General features: G+C 48.0%; 1 protein-coding gene across 2 annotated transcripts in view; it reads left to right on the top strand.

Moving 5' to 3' along the window:
- UVRAG (UV radiation resistance associated) overlaps positions 1-6,268 on the top strand; it is a 296,834-nt gene extending 290,566 nt beyond the window's left edge. For both annotated transcript variants that reach the window (XM_042957394.1, XM_042957395.1), the window contains one exon: positions 4,356-6,268. In XM_042957394.1, coding sequence (XP_042813328.1) covers positions 4,356-5,058 — 703 coding nt within the window. In that variant the 3' untranslated portion in view covers positions 5,059-6,268. The remainder of the gene's footprint in view (positions 1-4,355) is intronic.
- The last annotated feature ends 11,200 nt before the right edge of the window (positions 6,269-17,468 follow it).

Here is a 17,468-nt window from a genome sequence, read left to right as displayed (position 1 = left end):
TTACCAAAAGATTTTAATAAATTCCAGTGGTGGGATACAGAATTATATATATACAACAAACATAACTTCAGGGTTTTTTTCTCTTTTTTAATTAAACACATATATGTAAAATCAAAGCCTAAAAACAAAATACTCAAAATTATTCGATAGGCGGGGCGCCTGGGTGGCTCAGTCGGTTAGGCGGCCGACTTCGGCTCAGGTCATGATCTCGCGGTCCATGAGTTCGAGCCCCACGTCGGGCTCTGTGCTGACAGCTCAGAGCCTGGAGCCTGTTTCGGATTCTGTGTCTCCCTCTCTCTGACCCTCCCCCGTTCGTGCTCTGTCTCTGTCTCAAAAATAAATAAACGTTAAAAAAAAAAAAATTTTTTTTTTTTAAATTATTCGATAGGCAATAGGCTTGTGAGTGATTTTTATTTTTTATGTAGTTTATATTGTTTGTGTTTTCCAGGGAGTATAAATTATTATAATAATTTAAAATGCATGTGTGTTCACATATATTTTAATGTAATCATTCAGCACTTCAGCTGTTTAGAACTCAGGTATCTGAAAAATCTGGAACACTGCTGAGATCCTGGAAGTAATAAAAAAATTAACTCTAAGCAGCCAAAACTAATGTTACAAAACTCATAAAGCCAAGTGTGTTATGCCCTGGCCATGTGCTGGCTCCTCACTCAAGCCGATGTACTCTTTTGCACACAGTTCTCAGGCCATCCACTACACGAGGGCACAGTGAGCTGGCAGACATTAACAAAAGACAAGGGCCTGCAGACAAGTGCATTGGTGCACATGTGCCACCAGCCTGGCAGTGAGAGAGGACCCAGGGAAGCGTGGGTATAGGTGGGAGAGCCCAGAGACCCGGACTTGTGCCCCTGAGTGTCCTGTCATCTCTTCCCCATGTCCCAGTTCAGTAACACATGTTCATAGTGATGGCCCAGTGTTATTAAGAAAATCCTCTTTTCGTTAACTTACTCTTTTTAAGATTGTAAGAGAGACTTTGGGGCACCTGGGTGGCTCAGTTGGTTGAGCATCTGACTCTTGATTTTGGCTCAGGTCATGATCCCAGTGTCGTGGGATTGAGCCACATGTCAGGCTCTGCGCTGAGCATGGAACCTGCTTGGGATTCTCTCTTTCTCTCTCTGTCTCCCTTTCTCTCTCTCTCTCTCTCTCTCTCTCCCTCTCTCTCCCTCTCTTATATATATATATATATATATATATATATATATATATATATATATATGTAATAAGAAAGACTTTAATAAAAATGCTTGGAAAGTCTTATTGCACATGACTAAAATGGGGAGAAAGACAACATGTGGTGATTAAAGGGCAAATTTTAGATACGTAGACTTCCTTGTCTACCTGTAATAACTCATCTTTTTTACCATTATTCAGGGGGGACATTTTACCATTACTTGGACTTTCCAAATTGTATCTGACGTTATCATTCCCTGGGTTCTCATAAAAATCTAAAGGAACTGGAGAATGCTGCAAAAATCAGGATGTCAGGGGGCACCTGGGTGGCTCAGTCGGTTGAGCATCCGACTCTTGATTTCGGATCGTGATTCATGAGATCAGGCCCTGAGTCAGGCTCTGCGCTGACAGTGTGGAGCCTGCTTGAGATGCTTTTGCTCCCTCTCTTTCCACCCCTCCCCCACTTGTGCGCATGCATGCGTTCTCTCTCTCTCGCAAAGTAAACATTTTTTTTAAAAATTGGGATGTCAGAAAATGCCAAAGTCTCTACCTCGTACAGACTTAGAATCCATCCATTAAAATAGGAGTAGCACCCCAGAGCTTAGATACAGGCTGAGTGGGTTAGATGAGAAGACCTGTGTAATGGCATTTAGCTTGAGGTGTGGCATTCCATTGGCACTTAGCAAGTGTCAGTTGAATTTGAATATGACTTTCCCACTTGGGACGCAATAGACAGCGTGGGCTCTGGAGTCCGACCAAATTTGGCTCAGATGTGGGCTCTGCAGCCTTGAACAAAACCACCCACCTGCCTACCTTTTCCACAAGGTAGATGTGAGGGTTCAGCTTTATTGATGTACAAGAAAATGGTAGCTGCCTTCCCATTATAGTTGAGAGGAGGGATGTGACACTTTATTACTCTTCTGTTGTACAAAGCTGTGGAGAGCTTTCAAGGGGTCTCGGAATCAACGAAGGCTACAAAATCCCCTGTTCTCTTGTGTCGTAAGCACAGCTTGCGCCCAGGTCTGTTCCTCATGCCCTGCTTTTTGTCAGCCCACCTGCAGCCCAGCAGAGAAGCAGAGCAGAGAGCCCACGGGGTGGGGCCGGGTGGCGGTGGCAATGAGGGTATCATGTTCACCCTTCGTGGCAGTGAGTGCTTAGACACCTGGCCTCTGGCTGTGTGCCAGCGACGTCACCTTCAGCATTCCAGGCTGGTTCACTTGGTGCTTCTCACCCTCCTGGGCTGGGGTGGCAGCTGAAAGCTTGGCCCATCTGCTCCAGAAAAAAAAGGGTCTGTGGGTGGTGCTGACGCTTTGTTTTGGTTTGATTACCTGGACCCCCTGCAAAATCATTCAGAGAGGGACACTGTCAGCAAGTGGTACAGTAAAAACAACAAGATTGGCAAAAATGTGCGGCTAACCCAATCGCTTTGAGTTTTGACAACATATTAACTGAAAACCTAGATTAAGGCCAGTAGATTTGGCTCTGTTTTGTTTTGTTTTTCTTGAGGACTAAAAACAGTAATTTTCTGGGCTGCTTGTGCTGTTTTATATGCACCCCAGTGACCACCCCTAATTATGAAATCTCTCCAGGCACCCACGCTCATAGCCAAGCAATGGAGTCTGGTAGGCCCATGGATTAGAAGTCTCGTGGTTGCCTTTTCGCAAGAAGAATAACCCTTGCTTAGGTGTCAGAGACCACAGACATAATCTAGCATCAGAAAAAATCTGAGAGAAAAGGGAGCAGGGAGCTGGCATAAGGGCTCGTGGCTGTGGACACGGGTGGAAGGAACCCTAGACCCTTCCTTCTTTTTCAGGGCACTTATCACAACTGTAATTTGAAAATGTATCATTTCAATAATTATGGGGGCCTTTCTTCTGCAAGATTGGAAGCTCCTCAGAGGCAGGGCCTGTCCCGTCTTGTATCTGTTTCCCCTCCCCGAGGCTGGCACATGTAATAGCTGTCTGTTGGGTGAGTATAGTTTCAAGTCTCATCTCTTTTCCAGCCGAGTAGCTGTTTTGTAAGTCACTTCTGTGCGTGTGTCCTCATCGGAAGAATACAAGTCAGAGGGATCTTGTGTTTGCACCTCCGTCTCTGGATCAGTCTTTTCCTATCAGTGAATTGAGCTATCTTCATCCAAGTGTAGTATCTAGAACTGTGATCAGTGCCACAGGGGTGGCTTAAGTAGCCCAGCATTGAACACGACCGTCATTTCCAGGGTCTGGATACTCGATTTCTATGAACTCATTAGTATTTATTGTTTCAGACTTAAGAGCAATAGCGTATACCCTGCTTTCTTGACAGGGTTTTTGTGAGAACCTAGTGAAATGGCATATGTGAAATGTCTTCAGGAACTAAAATGCTAAACAGTGATTGTTATTGCTGGCCCAAAAGTATCTTCCTGAGAAGGGACTCAACTTCAAAAGAAGGCACTGAAGACCGAGTATTGTAAAATGTGTGTGTGACTGACCTGATAGAAGAGAAGCCATTTTCCAAGTTAATTTTTCATTAAGAAAAATATAGATAGATATACATATTAGATAGATAGTAGTCCATTAGATAGTCCATTAGATAGATAGATGTCTCCTTGGTTCCCTCTCTGCCAGTTTTCTAATGCAGGGTGATTAGCATTTGGGTATCAGAAAACCTGTTGGTCATCAGGTCGTGAGGCGTGGGTTGTAGTCTAGCCTGCCACTGCCTCCCTGAGGTTATCAGGGACAAGTCATTTAACTTCTCTGCCAAATAAGGATGCCTGCTTCGTGACGATAAGTTAAGCATTGAATAGTTAATACAAGAATATAAATACCGATAGCCCTTTGGACCAGTAAGGTTGATTACATCCCTCAGATGCCTTTTTTTCCAATCCCACCTCTCCAGGTACTTCACTCTTCCCCAAAGACATGATTTCTCTCCTCTCGCACCCTGAGCGCCATCCTCTGGATGGATCGTAGGGTGTCTTGTATCCTTCTTGAAGGAAGCTCCCAAACTTGAATTCAGACTGCTTCATATTTTTTCTTGCGTCCGGACCCTACAATTAATACTAGACTTGATTATTATCAATTTTTATTATCTCAAACCTAAATATGTTGTTTCCTGTCTCTGGATCCGGAAGTCTTAGGCCGAGTTCGAAAGCTGAAAATAACTTCTCGTTTTTGTTTGTCTTCTAGCGATAGACACCACACCTCCAGCGCAATCCCTGTTCCAAAGAGACAAAGCTCCATATTTGGAGGTGCAGATGTTGGCTTCTCTGGGGGGATCCCTTCCCCAGACAAAGGACACCGAAAACGGGCCAGCTCAGAGAATGAGAGACTCCAGTACAAAACCCCTCCTCCCAGTTACAACTCCGCGCTAGCCCAGCCGGTTACCGCCATCCCTTCCGTAGGAGAATCCGAGAGAAAGATGACATCTCTGTCCTCCTCCTTGGATACCTCCTTGGACTTCTCCAAAGAAAGCAAGAAAAAAGGAGCTGACTTGGGTGACAGATTAAGCGGAGGTCACGTGAGTGTGAACACTAGCCAAGAACAAGAAGGAGCGCTCTCTGGACTCCCAGCCGCCGTCAACGGCGCTCTCCTGCCCGGCGAGCCGGCTGGCTCCTCCGGCGTCCGGCTCCCGGGGGCATTCCTCCCGGTCCCGGAGGCCGAGCTCTGCTGTACTGTGGAGCAAGCGGAAGAGATCATCGGGATGGAAGCCACGGGTCTCACCTCGGGCGATCAGCTAGAAGCCTTTAACTGCATCCCGGTGGATAGCGCCGTGGCAGTGGAGTGTGACGAACAAGTCCTGGGAGAATTTGAAGAGTTCTCCCGAAGGATCTATGCACTGAATGAAAACGTGTCCAGCTTCCGCCGGCCACGCAGGAGCTCCGATAAGTGAAGTGAGCAGCCAGCCGGTAGGACCAGGATAGAGTCGCTGCCCGAAATGAGGATAAAGCTGCACTGGTTACCCCTTGTAATAATTATGACACGAAATGAATATTAATGGAGGATATTCCTCGGGAAAACAGACTTTGTAAATCACGGAGGGGCTCAGGATCGTTGTGTATCAGTGGGCCAGACAAAGTTAGAGTTTGCTTGCAAGGTTTGCTTTTCAGGCCTGACAACTGTTTTAAGGCAAAATTCACTCTCTAGCTCGAGTCACCTTAAAGATATTTGTCTGCTTTTTAATTTACACTTCTGTGTTATCCTCAGAGGGAAGATGATAATATATAAATAATATGATAAACTCACCTTTAGTTTCTCATAAGCATTTGCCCTCAACATGGTTTATAAAACTTTGGAAAACCGAATATTCAAAACAAAGGTTTTCACCAGTTAACTCAAAGACCTTTGACCATCCGTTAGTTTGATCAGTAAGAAGCACAATGGTCTCCTTATACCTAGGCCCATCTGCCCCTGCTCCTGCCCCTGCCCCCAGTCAGCCTCTCTGCTGCCCCGTCTTCACAGCAGGTGGGTCGTGCACCCTGAAAACTGAGGACGGCAGAGTCACTGGTTCTCGAATGCGGTAGCCAAGACCTTCCACCTCCTCAGATCAGCCACGCCCTTAACGTAACCCTCCCAGGAGAGGGAAAAACTTCCCCTCTGGTAGATCCCAGGGGACCCTCAAGGGCTCCCAAGGTTGCAACAGTCAGATGACATCCAGTGTCCTCTGGGGGCCAGAGTTTTTACGTGGGCAGACGCTGCAGTCAAAAACCAGGCATGCTTTCTGGCAGTGCACTCACCAGACAGAAATCCCCATATGTAAATCCCATGTTAATTTATTAAATTTCAGTTGGAAAGGAAGGCGCTGTATATGATGAAATATCCGTAGAGAGTCAGGCTGTCCAGTGTGCCGACAGCAAGGCTGTTGAGATAGTTGGATAAAGAGGCTTAGATGAGGCATAGAATACTATTGGTGTATGTGCAGTTGCGTTCATATTAAATTATGTTCTTCAAGTCCAATTTCATCCCCGGAGCTCAGATTTCATTTGCTATTGCCATATACTTTATATACCCAAGGACATTGCCTCAGGGTTGCAAGCTCTTTAAGGAAAATTTATGCATATACCCATGTATTGTATAGAAGAATAAAAACTGAATTTACTTCACTTGACCTGATTTGTTCTTTCCAGTTCTGAAATCCGTCTCGAACCTATATCTCCATCTTCCATCACGACAGGACGAGCCTGGACAGAAACCGTGGCTGTACCTAAGCTAATGTCGTTGACTCGAGCGTGTGCTGTTCCGCACAGCAGCGCAAACACCTTCACAGGTGTTCTCTCCAGGAACTGCATTTGTCCGACGTAACAGCTTAACTCCTAGGTTTCATGGTCATTTTCATATATTGTCCAAGCACTCCTGGGCTCAAGTTCTCATTTACAGCCTTGTTGTCATGCAGAATGGTTCGTGTTGTTGTTTTCCATATGTAAAGAGAACTCACACAACCCACGCTTGACACGTGGACCCAACCTGCAAGCAATTAAGAGCTTTAAGTTGATCTGAAGAAATCCATCGTATTTCACATAAAGAGGTGGAACCACTCCAAACCTAAAGCAGAAGCACTCTAGAGTCACGGCTTCTTCGCAATGTCCTGCCATTCACGGTAGAGTCAATGAGGGGGGAGATATCTGTGGTCTTACATCACGCTGGGCTGTGTGGGGTCCTCCAATGAAATAGCACTTACCCCACCCAAAAGAAAAAGGTTCTGGAAGGATTGTGTTAGTATTGAACAGTGGAAGGTACGTCACATGTGGCTTAAAGTCCACATATGCGGGTGGACTTTGAACTTCATGCCAAACTTAAAGACAGTGCATTGAGTTGTAGGCCCTCTGGCCTAGGTCCTGGCGCCCCCAGGCAGAGGGACCACACGCAGAGCAGCCACGGGGGCAGTGTGTACCTCAGGTTCCACAGAGCCAGAGAGAGCTGGGGCTCTAAGACTCCATCTGCCAGTCTCCTCTATTTGTGGACTCCCTGATTCTGGGATCCACAGCTTTGTGTGTGTGTGCGCGCGCACACACACACACACACACACACACACACACACACCAGCAGCGTGGGGCCCTGCCACTGAATGTGATATTAGGTAGCTCAGAACTGGTTTCCTACACTGGCTTGGTCCACACTGTGTTCGATGATGTTATGCCTCAAAACACCACTTACGTTTGGGTTCGCTTGGTTTGGGTTTCAGGTTTCCATGGAGTCTGTTCGATGCCTACAGTTTCTGCCTTGACTTGGGGTAGAACCAACAGTATTGCATGTCTCCGGGAGGAGCTCTGTTTGACATTTTCCAAAGCTGCAGAATTAGTTTTGCCTCTGCTTGCAGTGGCCAAGGCCAAAATATGGGATGAGTTATTATCTCCTACTAATCTTTTTAATTAGCCTTGTAAATCGCTAAAGAAAATAAAACTTGCTTTGAGGATATAAGTTGAAATGAAAATCCACTACTATCCATGTCTGAACTGCTAAGAGCCCTTTCCGTTTTCATGTAGCGGAGACACTTTGAACGGCCGGCAAGTGTTATCAAATGAATATTTGATTGTGTTCCCTCTCTCCACTTCCCCTTACCCACTTTAGAAATTCCAGAGATTTTTTTTTTTCCCCCTCAGAATATTAGTTTTGGAAGATTGTATCCAGCTCTATTTTTTTAGCGGTTCTAATGGTGCCCATTTATCCTGACCTAACTGGTTATTTAAATAATTTTTTAAACCACCACCAATAATAAATGGCATGTGAAACTGATCTGTTGGTAATTGGAAGAAAACTCAGCATCTGTATTTATAAAATAAAATTGATTAGTATTTATTTTGAGAGTAAAAGTGTATGTTATTTCCCAGCTATGTTTGAGTCCTGTCTTCTTCATTGTTTTGAATTTCATATTGGAGCTGAGTTAACTATGAAAACCTTGTTCATCAACCATCAGCCAGCCCTTTCACATTTATTGAGCTAACTCTGTCTCTGTCTGTGAGGGACTGGGCTAAGCAAGGTTAATACAAAGATGAATAAGCCCTGGCCTCTGCCATGGTCTCTGGGGGTGGAAGGTAAGGAAAAAAGGCCTATTAACAATGTACTATAATTCAGTGTGACAAATCCTGTGATGGAGAGCGGTATAGCCATGCTAGGGAATGCAGAGAAAGCTATTCTGACTCAAGGGTCTGGACCAGTTCATGGAGGTAATGCAGATGAAAGACAGATCCGCTGAAAGATACAGGAGAAGTTACAGGTAGAGGGAACAGCATGGGCAAAGGCCCAGAGGCAACGCAGGGCCTGGAGTGTTTGCAAAACAGCAAGGGGCCTGAATGGGTGTGAAGAAAGGTGAGAGGAGAGGTTGAATGGCAGGCTGGTAGGGAGGGCCTCCAGGTGCCGAGACAAGAGATTTCAATACTTGCGGTGGGCAGCTGCCAGGCACCCTCTCCAGGCTGCCTACTGGGCAGAAGAGTAACTTGCTTAGAGCCCAGTACCAGCCGGCAGCCAAGTCGGCGCTGGGCTCTGGTGGTAGTCGCTTGAGTCTGTTGAATCTTCTTTCCTATTTTGTTGTGCAAAAAAAGTCTGCGTCTGAAAAAGAGGTGCATCCTTGGGCCCCCAGTGTTTTCCGGGCAAGTATCGCATAACAAACCGCGCGCATCCCCGGGTGGTGTGAACAGCCAGCGTCTGTTCTTTAGAAGCTTGGTTCCGAAGGCCCCGGCTCGGCCACTTTGAACCTGTGATCCTGGGCAAGTCATTGGCCTTTTAAGGAGCCCATTTCTGCATCTGTAAAAAATCGGACTGAATGCTGTCCTTGCCGTTACATTTCTATGGGGCCTGCGCCATCAGTGGTGGTCCCTCTCGTCCTGCAGGAGGCCACCACGTAGTGACAGAGAGGATGCCCGGGACTCGCTATCACCGTTTCCCGTTCTAGCACTTGGGCACGGCCACTTCCACTCTCTGAATCTGGCCCCTCCTCTGTCCAGTGGGGATGATACCGCCTGCCCCCACCCCCACCCCCACCCCCCACCGGGCTTGTAGAAGAGACACGTGCTTGTAAAGCGCTTAGCGATCATTACAAAGCACCATGGTCACTGGGAGGAGTTGGTCATTCAGCAAGGATCCTGGCATCGCGTGCATCAGGCCTTGGTGGGGCAGCCGAAGGCGGAGATTTATTCTGCACGCACGGAGACTGCGTCAGGACCGAAGCTGGTCTTTCGGAAGACTAAGCTCTAAACAGATGTCAAGTGTTTTGAGGTGTTTTAGTGGGTGGCATGGACACAGTGTTGAGACAGGGTCTGTGAGCCTAATTAGCTTAATTTGCATGTTTTTTAACACCTGGCAGATGAGCTTATACAGGCCCACCTCATCCATAAATATTCTCTTACGCCGCTTCTGGCTACCTCACCGCAGGCTGAACTGGTGCCCAGGGCTCTTCATCTTGCTTGAAGTAGATACAAGCTTTTTTCTTTTTTTCCCTCCCAGCGCATCTAATTACAGTTTGTAGGTAGACAGCTCAGCCTTGTGGATTTGAAATGAATAAAAAACACACGTCTGTAAAATAATTCCACACATCTTAGAGGCTGGCAAGGTCAGCAATCCAGAAAAAGAACGGTCTTGAATCTAGATAAAAGTGAGAAAGACTGCCAGTTGGGTGACGTAGCTGTAGCCAGCCAAGCCCGGGCACCGAATTACAAGCTGGGGAGCGGCAGGCTTGGATCCCTCCGAACCGATTCGAATGAGCTTCTCTCGGTCCCCACTAATTACGAGCGGCAAATTAGAAGGAAGGGAAGGTGGGTGTGGACAGAAATATTGGATAACCCGACTCTTAAGAGGCAGATACATGCGGGAAGGAAGCAGTCTGGGTATGTGAGCCCTCAGCCCGGCAGATCCCACCCAGCTCACTGGCTGCACCACCCCCAACAAGGCGCTTGACTTCTCTGAGCCCAGGTGCTCCTCTGAAAAGACAAGCCAGTCCCTTGCTCGGGTTGCCCCTTGTGCCCGGACAGAGATTCCTCCTGCCTTAAGAGCAAATTGGTGTTTGTTCTTCAAAAGCTGCCTCAGATTGCCTCGTGGCCCAGAGCGCGGCAGAAAAAGAAAGAACCCTCAAGTGTCCTTCTGCCGGTTGTAAAGAACTTAGGGCTAAACCATTTAACACAGCCTGCCTCTGGTCAGGGTTTCAAGAAATGCGGCTAGAATGCCTTTTACTGTTCCTAAAGATGGCCCTCTGTCATCAGAAAAAGGATAAATTAATTTTAGTTGGACAGGAAAGTGCATGAAATATTTTAAGGGAATATATTATTCTGAACGGTTGAAATAAGTTTTGATATTTGAAGGGCTGAGCTTGTTCTCTCAAAAATTTACTTGCAAAAAATGTGCTAATTCCCTTATAGGGAACAACTTATTCCTCAAGGAACCCCGCATCGCTATGTTTTCCACAGACTTCTTGCTCTTCGGGTGAGGGACCCGGCCACTGTTACTGTGACGTGAGACGACCTCCCCGCCACCCAGGCTACTGTTCATGCAGATGGTATGTGAACTTTTGCTCCTGCAACAGAGGTCTCCAGAACCTACTGACCTTGAGGCCAGACCCTTTACTTCTAGAAACCTGCCAGTTGCCTTGACTTCTCTGTTCCCAGCCCCGTCTAATCCCTTTGGTGGCACACAGAGGGTGCTCATGAAGTTGGGGGGAGTGGGAGAACGAGACAGAGCATTGATCCAAGGATTTTGTAACTCACACCTGTGTCTGTCTCACGGTCCCTTGGGAGCTCCGTGAAGGCGTAACGTTCCCAGAGTCAGCACCAAAAGTCACTGATGACCTTTAGAGGCAGAACCGTCCAGGGCTTGGTGGAGACTGTGGAGCTGAGTTTTTGTGAACAGTAAAAAGAGGTGCACATTTGAGGGATTATCACAGGTTTTCAGTAAACAACCTGAGTGGTAACGAGCCCCCATTCGCTGGGAAACCCGTGCAGGGCCCGAGCCCCTGCTGCCCTGCCCTACAGAATATCTGCACTGGGGAACCTGCTTTCTCTCCCCAGTGATGCCAAAGCAGGCCCTGCCCTCGCCCCAGGGCCTCTTCTGCACCCTAAGCCTTATCAAGGCCCCTTATGTAGCCCGCTCCTTCTCCCCACCCATCTGAGCATCCTGCGGGCTGCCTTCTTACAATATAGCTCTTCCCCATTCAGTAGCCCCTTGCTAAGAAGGAGGAGCAAGTCGGGAGGACGTTTCTGCCCAGGGAGTGGAAAAAATCAGCACCTCATGAGCATTGTGTTGTGAGGTGCACTGCAACTTTCCAGAGAGTGGAAATGCGTATTTGTAACGGTCAGGAATGCGATGTAACTGTCAAAGTCCGTGAAGCCGGCCATGTAAATTGTGACTCACAGACATACAAGATAGAGGGAGCGTCAGGGAGGCTTTTTTAAGGACTCACCTGAGATGCGGCCAACAGATCTGTCAAGGGGATAGAATGGGGGCAGGGCTACAGCCAGGGCAAGAAGCTGGAGAGAAGGAACCGCCAGGGACCTACCTGTATTTATCTATCCCTTCCGCAAGTAGCTACTGTCTGCATCCTGCATGCATGGAGGAGCAGTGAGGGAGCGAGGGCGGGGGGCAGTGAGAGTGGGGACAGCGAGTGTAGACGACACAAGTTTACTGGTAAAGAAATGGAGAAAAATAGGGTGGGAGCTGGTGCGGAATGTCAGGTGGAGGGCAGATTTCATATAAGTGTGAATGGAAGAATCTTAGCGGGCAGCAGGTGAGTTCAGAAGAAGGCAGAGCAATCAATGAAAGGAGCACCCTGAGTGTGATGCAGACATTACCTGGGTCAGAGGGCAGGAGGGAGGCAGGGAGGGCGGGACTGGACCAAAGCGTCCTTCTGCAGCGGGTGGGAGCTGTGGTCTTCCCACCTAGCCCCGATGCCTGGGATGGGGGCCGGATGGGATGACTGTCCCAGGGTACAGGCCCGGGACAGAAGGGGCACCGTGGGGGTGGTGGGAGCTTCCTGGCCTTTTGCAGAAGATTCCTGAGGTTCAGGGGCGAAGATTGGCTGGCTGCCCAGGGAGGGGGCCGCTGTGGCTGGGGTTGCCACCTGGATTGCAGTCACCTCCGCCCTGGCTCCCTTCGGCCACCCTCTGCCCTCCAAGCCGCCCTCCACACTGCAAACTCCACGCTGCCCTAGACGGCTCTAACCCTCCAGGAACTGTGAAATACAGGAAAGAGACAGACATTACTCACCTCTGCCAGAGGTATTGTACTCGCTAGTTAACCAAATCGTTGATAAGAGGAAGTTTCTCTTACAGAAACATTCCAAGCAAAAGGATTCAGAAGGGATAGTAGAATTAAACTATAACATCTAAGACAATGATCGTCGGTGACGGCTAGTGTCACAGAGAGAGAACCAGACATTTTATGGCTCCTGATAAAAGAGCACCCATGAAGTAGCCTTGTGAAAAGTTTGACCCTGTTTAAAGTTTGCCCCTCAATGTGGTCAAACCTGTCTCTCCCTGTGATGTCCGATGCAATAGACACTGGTCGTGAGCAGCTATTAAGTAATCGAAAAGTGGCTAGTTCCAACTGAGATGCGCTGTGAGCATAAATATGCCCTGAGTTTCAGCACAAAAATAGAATGATAATTTTATGTTGATAACTTTCGTATTGATTACATGTTGGAATGATAATATTGTGCATACACTGAATTAAGTAAAATGCGACAACTAATTTCATCCGTTTCTTTTGCTTCTTAAAAGGTAACTACTAGAAAATTTAAAATTACATATGAAATTTGCATTTGTGGCTCACTTTGTATTACTGTTGCATAGAACGGCTCTGGATCTAACTACTAGTTACTAGGAAATTCAGAGGGCAGATGAGCATGTTCATGCCTGGAATACACAATCGGCAAAATCTAAACAGTGGGAAACCTACAGGACAAACAAACAAATTGGTTTCTCCAATATATTGTAAGAAAAAATAGAAATGAGGAGGGGAAAATCTATTAAAAAGAGACTCAATATCTTTGAGGCATATCAATCAATCCCATTATGAACCTGGTTTGGTTCCTAGAAACTAAACCAAACTGAATTAAAAAAAAAATAAGGGACAATCAGAAATACTGACTAAACATTTGATTGTATTAAGGACTTGTTATTTTTTTAGGTATGATAATAGTAATAGAAAAGATGTATAATAGTTTTTTTTATTTTTTTAAATTTTTTTTAACATTTTTTTTCTTTTTGAGTCAGGGAGAGATAGAGCATGAACAGGGAAGTGTCAGAGAGAGGGAGACACAGAATCTGAAACAGGCTCCAGGCTCTGAGCCCGACGCGGGGCTCGAACTCACGGACCGCGAGATCATGACCTGAGCCGAAGTCGGCCGCTTAACCGACTGAGCCACCCAAGCGCCCCTATAATAGTTTTTTTAATTTACTTATTTTGAGAGAGACAGAGACAATGTGAGTGGGGGAGGGGCAGAGAGAAATGGAGAGAGAGAGAATCCCAAGCAGGCCCCGCACTGCCAGAGCCAAGCCCAACACGGGGCTCAAACCCGTGAAATTGTGACATTATGACCTGAGCCGAAACCAAGAGTCGGACACTTAACCGACTGAGCCACCCCGGTGCCACAGTAATAGTTTTAAGTCTATTATCTCTTAGCGATGCATGCTGAAATATTTACAGATGAAATGCGTATGTCTAGGATTGGAGAGGGCAATGTAGTGGGGTGTAGAAGATACCGGATTGGCCATGGGTGATGGGTGAGAGGTAACTGGGGGTCCATTACTCACCCCAGTGCCTCCTGGCCTACACCCTGCCCTCCAGCCAGTTGGATGCTTGCCATTCCCAGAATGCCTTGCATCCCCCAGAGCCTGGCATATCTTTCCCCGTACCCCACAGAAAACGTCTGTTCATCCTATAAGCCAGGGTTCAGCCATTCCCTTCCCTCATTAGAGTCCTCCCTGCCCTCTGCCCAGTTTCCATCCCCACCTCCACCCCACACGGGGGGCCACCCTCCTCTGTGCTCCTCCAGCCACTTGTGCATGCTTCCAATACAGCCCTTCTGGCATTTTTCCTAAGGGTGTGCCCCCCCCCCGCCCCTCCCTTCACCTCCTAGAGGACCGGCCCTTTGTTTAAGTAACAACTAGTGCCCAGGAAGGTTTGCTCAGTGTCCGTGTGCCGAGTGCCCGTTTTACAGATGAAGCAGTTGAGGCCTAGAGAAGTCAGGGTCACAGCCAAGTTCCCAGAGCTAAAACATGAGAATGCTAGAACATGAAACCAGAACCTTCGATTCATTTCTTTGCATTACATCAGAGTCCCAGGCCACAGTTCCCTTCCTTCCTTCCTACATTCATTTAGCATTGATTGGGCGCCCCCTGTTGGTTGGCACTGGCCAAACAAATTATGGGGCCATGACTATGAAGAAAGGCCACAGGTGACCGTTGAGGAGTATGACACAAAGGAGCCACTTTGTCCTGGGATCTCAACAGGCATCACTGGGGAAGTGGAATTTAAGCAGATCTGAAGCCACAGAGAGCCCATCCCAGGCCAAGGGAATAGCATATGTGAGGCTTTGGACCAGAAAGGAGCAGAGCACATGCGAAGGCCTCAAAGGTGAGTGGGGCTAGAGTAGAGTGATGAGGCCGGGTGCTGGAGAGGTGGCCAGGGGCCAGGCTCTTTCAAACTGGGAACCACAGACAAAACCGTCTCCTCTATCAGAATGGTTTGCTTCCAGTTGTGTATTGTAGTGTTGATGAGCTTTTAGAAATAGAAATGCCTCCTGACCCTTCTAGCCGGCCCCCTTGGGACTCAGCTTCCGTGCTAGCCCCGGCTTTTGTGTGGACCATCCCCCTGGCACGAGGAAATCTACTTAAGACAGTAGGTTCCAACGCATGGCCACAGCCCACATGTGCAGAAGTGTAGCTTTATTTCCCCAAAAACTGTCTTCACCCAAGCGCATTATGCCCTTTTCAGCTGGTGGCAGAACACTCTTGATCTTGCCACTCCAAGGCATCTCATTCATTTGTGGTTAACGTTCAACATCTTTGGGGTACGTGTTCAAATTCTCACAGCCTCCTTGATTCCAACCTTCAGCCGCTCTGGGCCCCGGTATGGGGCTTCAGATCAGAGTCCCTCTGACCTGCCCGTGGCATGGCTCGGTTGGGTGTTTGCCGCTGGCCTCCTCTGCTAAGCTCCTCCCCGTGGATCTCGTCCCTAGGTCCTCACACCCTGTGTCATTCTTCCCCTCTCCACCCCACTCACCTCCCTTGGGAACTCAGGCCACCTGGCCCACTTTCTCTCCCTGCTCTGGGAAGCTGCCCTCAGCCCACCTGCCCGGACTTCTCCCCTCTTCTAGCTGACTGCCCCACACCCCGATCATGGAGCTTCTGTGAAGGCTCACCTAGGTCTTCCTGGCAGACCTGGACGGTTGGGTTTCTTGTCTGTGACTGCCCCATACCTACCTCCTGCTTAGACCCCAGACAGGGGCAGGGACAGGGCGGGGGCGGGGGGAAGGCCTCCTCTCAGGCTCTACCAGTCTTTGACTTTGGGGTCTAGCTGTGCGCCTTCCAAAACGTGCACCCTTGAAGCTCTTCCAACCCTCTCTTTCTTTTTTTAGTGGTGGGAAAACTTTTCCACGACCTCACCAGCCTGCATTCTTCTCTCCTCCGTGGCTTTTCTTTCTGTCTTTTTATTTTATGCGTGATTTTTATGACCACACACTCCAAGTTCTCTGGGCTGCAGGCTTGTCTGGTCAGAACTCACTAATCCTTTTCTTGCTCAACAAAGCCTGGCCTTGCAATGAAAGCCTGGCTTTTGAGACATTCAGCACTTCAATTCCCTTTATTGTGTTGGACTGTATCCACTCTCTGCCCTGGAGGCAGTAAATGGTGGGGCAAGCCAGAGGGTCAAAGGAATGAAAAACACCTAGCTTAATGCTACATTCTGCTCTCGCGGCCATTGAGCAGGGACAAAGGAGGCCGACTGGACAAATAACGAAGCATTCCCGCTGAGTGAAGTCCAAATGACGTCAGGGCCTGTGGCCCAGAGGAATCCCAGGAGTTCAGAGGCAGAGAATAGTGGGAGAAGTGAGCCGTCCTTGGCGTGGGGACCGGACTAAAGGCAGAAGAACCTGCTAGTGTGTCAGGCGGCACCAGAGTCACCTGACGGAGGTGACTTGGTTTTGGGGAAACATCATGCCTCACATTAGGTTAATGTCGCTAATTTGAATTTAATTGGCTTTGTAGTTGTGTGTGGTCTTAATTTGTGAATTTGTTTTGGTTTTTGGTTGTCAGAGAGCTACAAACATTAGTTCGTGTTTAGTTTTTTGTTTCAGATGTTCCTGAGTGTACAAGTGGGAGGCTGGAATAGTCTTTCCAGCAGTTATTTCCAGAATAATCTTTCCTTGCAGTTGTTTACCTACCCCTCCCCCCCCGGCCCCCGGCCCCCAACCAAACCAAACAAAACTGGATCCAGGAGAAAATGACAACAGTCATTGCTTGGCGAGGTTGGGTCCATCCCTGCCCATCCCTGAAATAGGAGGGGGTTCGGCTATAGGAAAGGCTGGATTCACCTGCCCGCGACTGTGGCCTTTGTTCTAGATCCTTGAGTGCCCTCTGTGGCCGGCACCTCTCTTCCAAACCCTCATCCCTCCCTACTATTTCCCTGGATGCCTTTAATTCCTGGGTTCCCCTCCCCTTTGGGTTTTCACTTTTTCTTCCCCTCAGCCTCCCGGGGCCCTAGGCAGAAAGAAAGGAACTTTGGGTTCCGCTGGCAGAGCATCCAGCAGATGGCCTGATCATTTGCAGTGCCTGCATGGAGCCCCTCCTAGCATCGTTGTGCCAGAAGACTTTCTGTCTCCCGCTTCACCTTGGCCACATTCCCAAATGCTCCTTTTGATTTCTGGCTTCAGTGTGTGCCAGGCCCCAGGAAGGAGACGGAAAGGGAAGGCAAAGATCCTATGCTGGCACAGACCTGTTTAGGCAATATGATAAATAAAAATAAGTTTCCCACCTTAGGGGATCTACAGGAATGTTTAACCTTAAAAGAGTCTACACATGACGTTTTGTATGGTGTCACAGGCCTTACTAGGGACTCCGTTCTTTACCTTAGTGTGGTGGGAGATCTCTGAAGAGTGGGAAGTGACCACCCTTCTCTTAAGCATGGGAAGTGATATGCTCTAGTATATGTTTAAAAAGAATGCAGTGGGAGAAACTTCTCGTAATGGTGGTGACATGAAGTGATCGCCACGAACCTTCCTGAAGACAACACTGATGAAATCTGGGCAAAATTTAAACACCGAACAAAACAATTATTTAAAGGCCCTGGGAAGTGTCTCAAAACAGACAGAAGCCAGAGGAC

This window comes from Panthera tigris, chromosome D1 (assembly GCF_018350195.1).
Source record: "Panthera tigris isolate Pti1 chromosome D1, P.tigris_Pti1_mat1.1, whole genome shotgun sequence".
NCBI classification, from domain to species: domain Eukaryota; kingdom Metazoa; phylum Chordata; class Mammalia; order Carnivora; family Felidae; genus Panthera; species Panthera tigris.
Note: the sequence above shows the minus strand (reverse complement) of the source record. Positions and strands in the feature narration are given on the sequence as shown.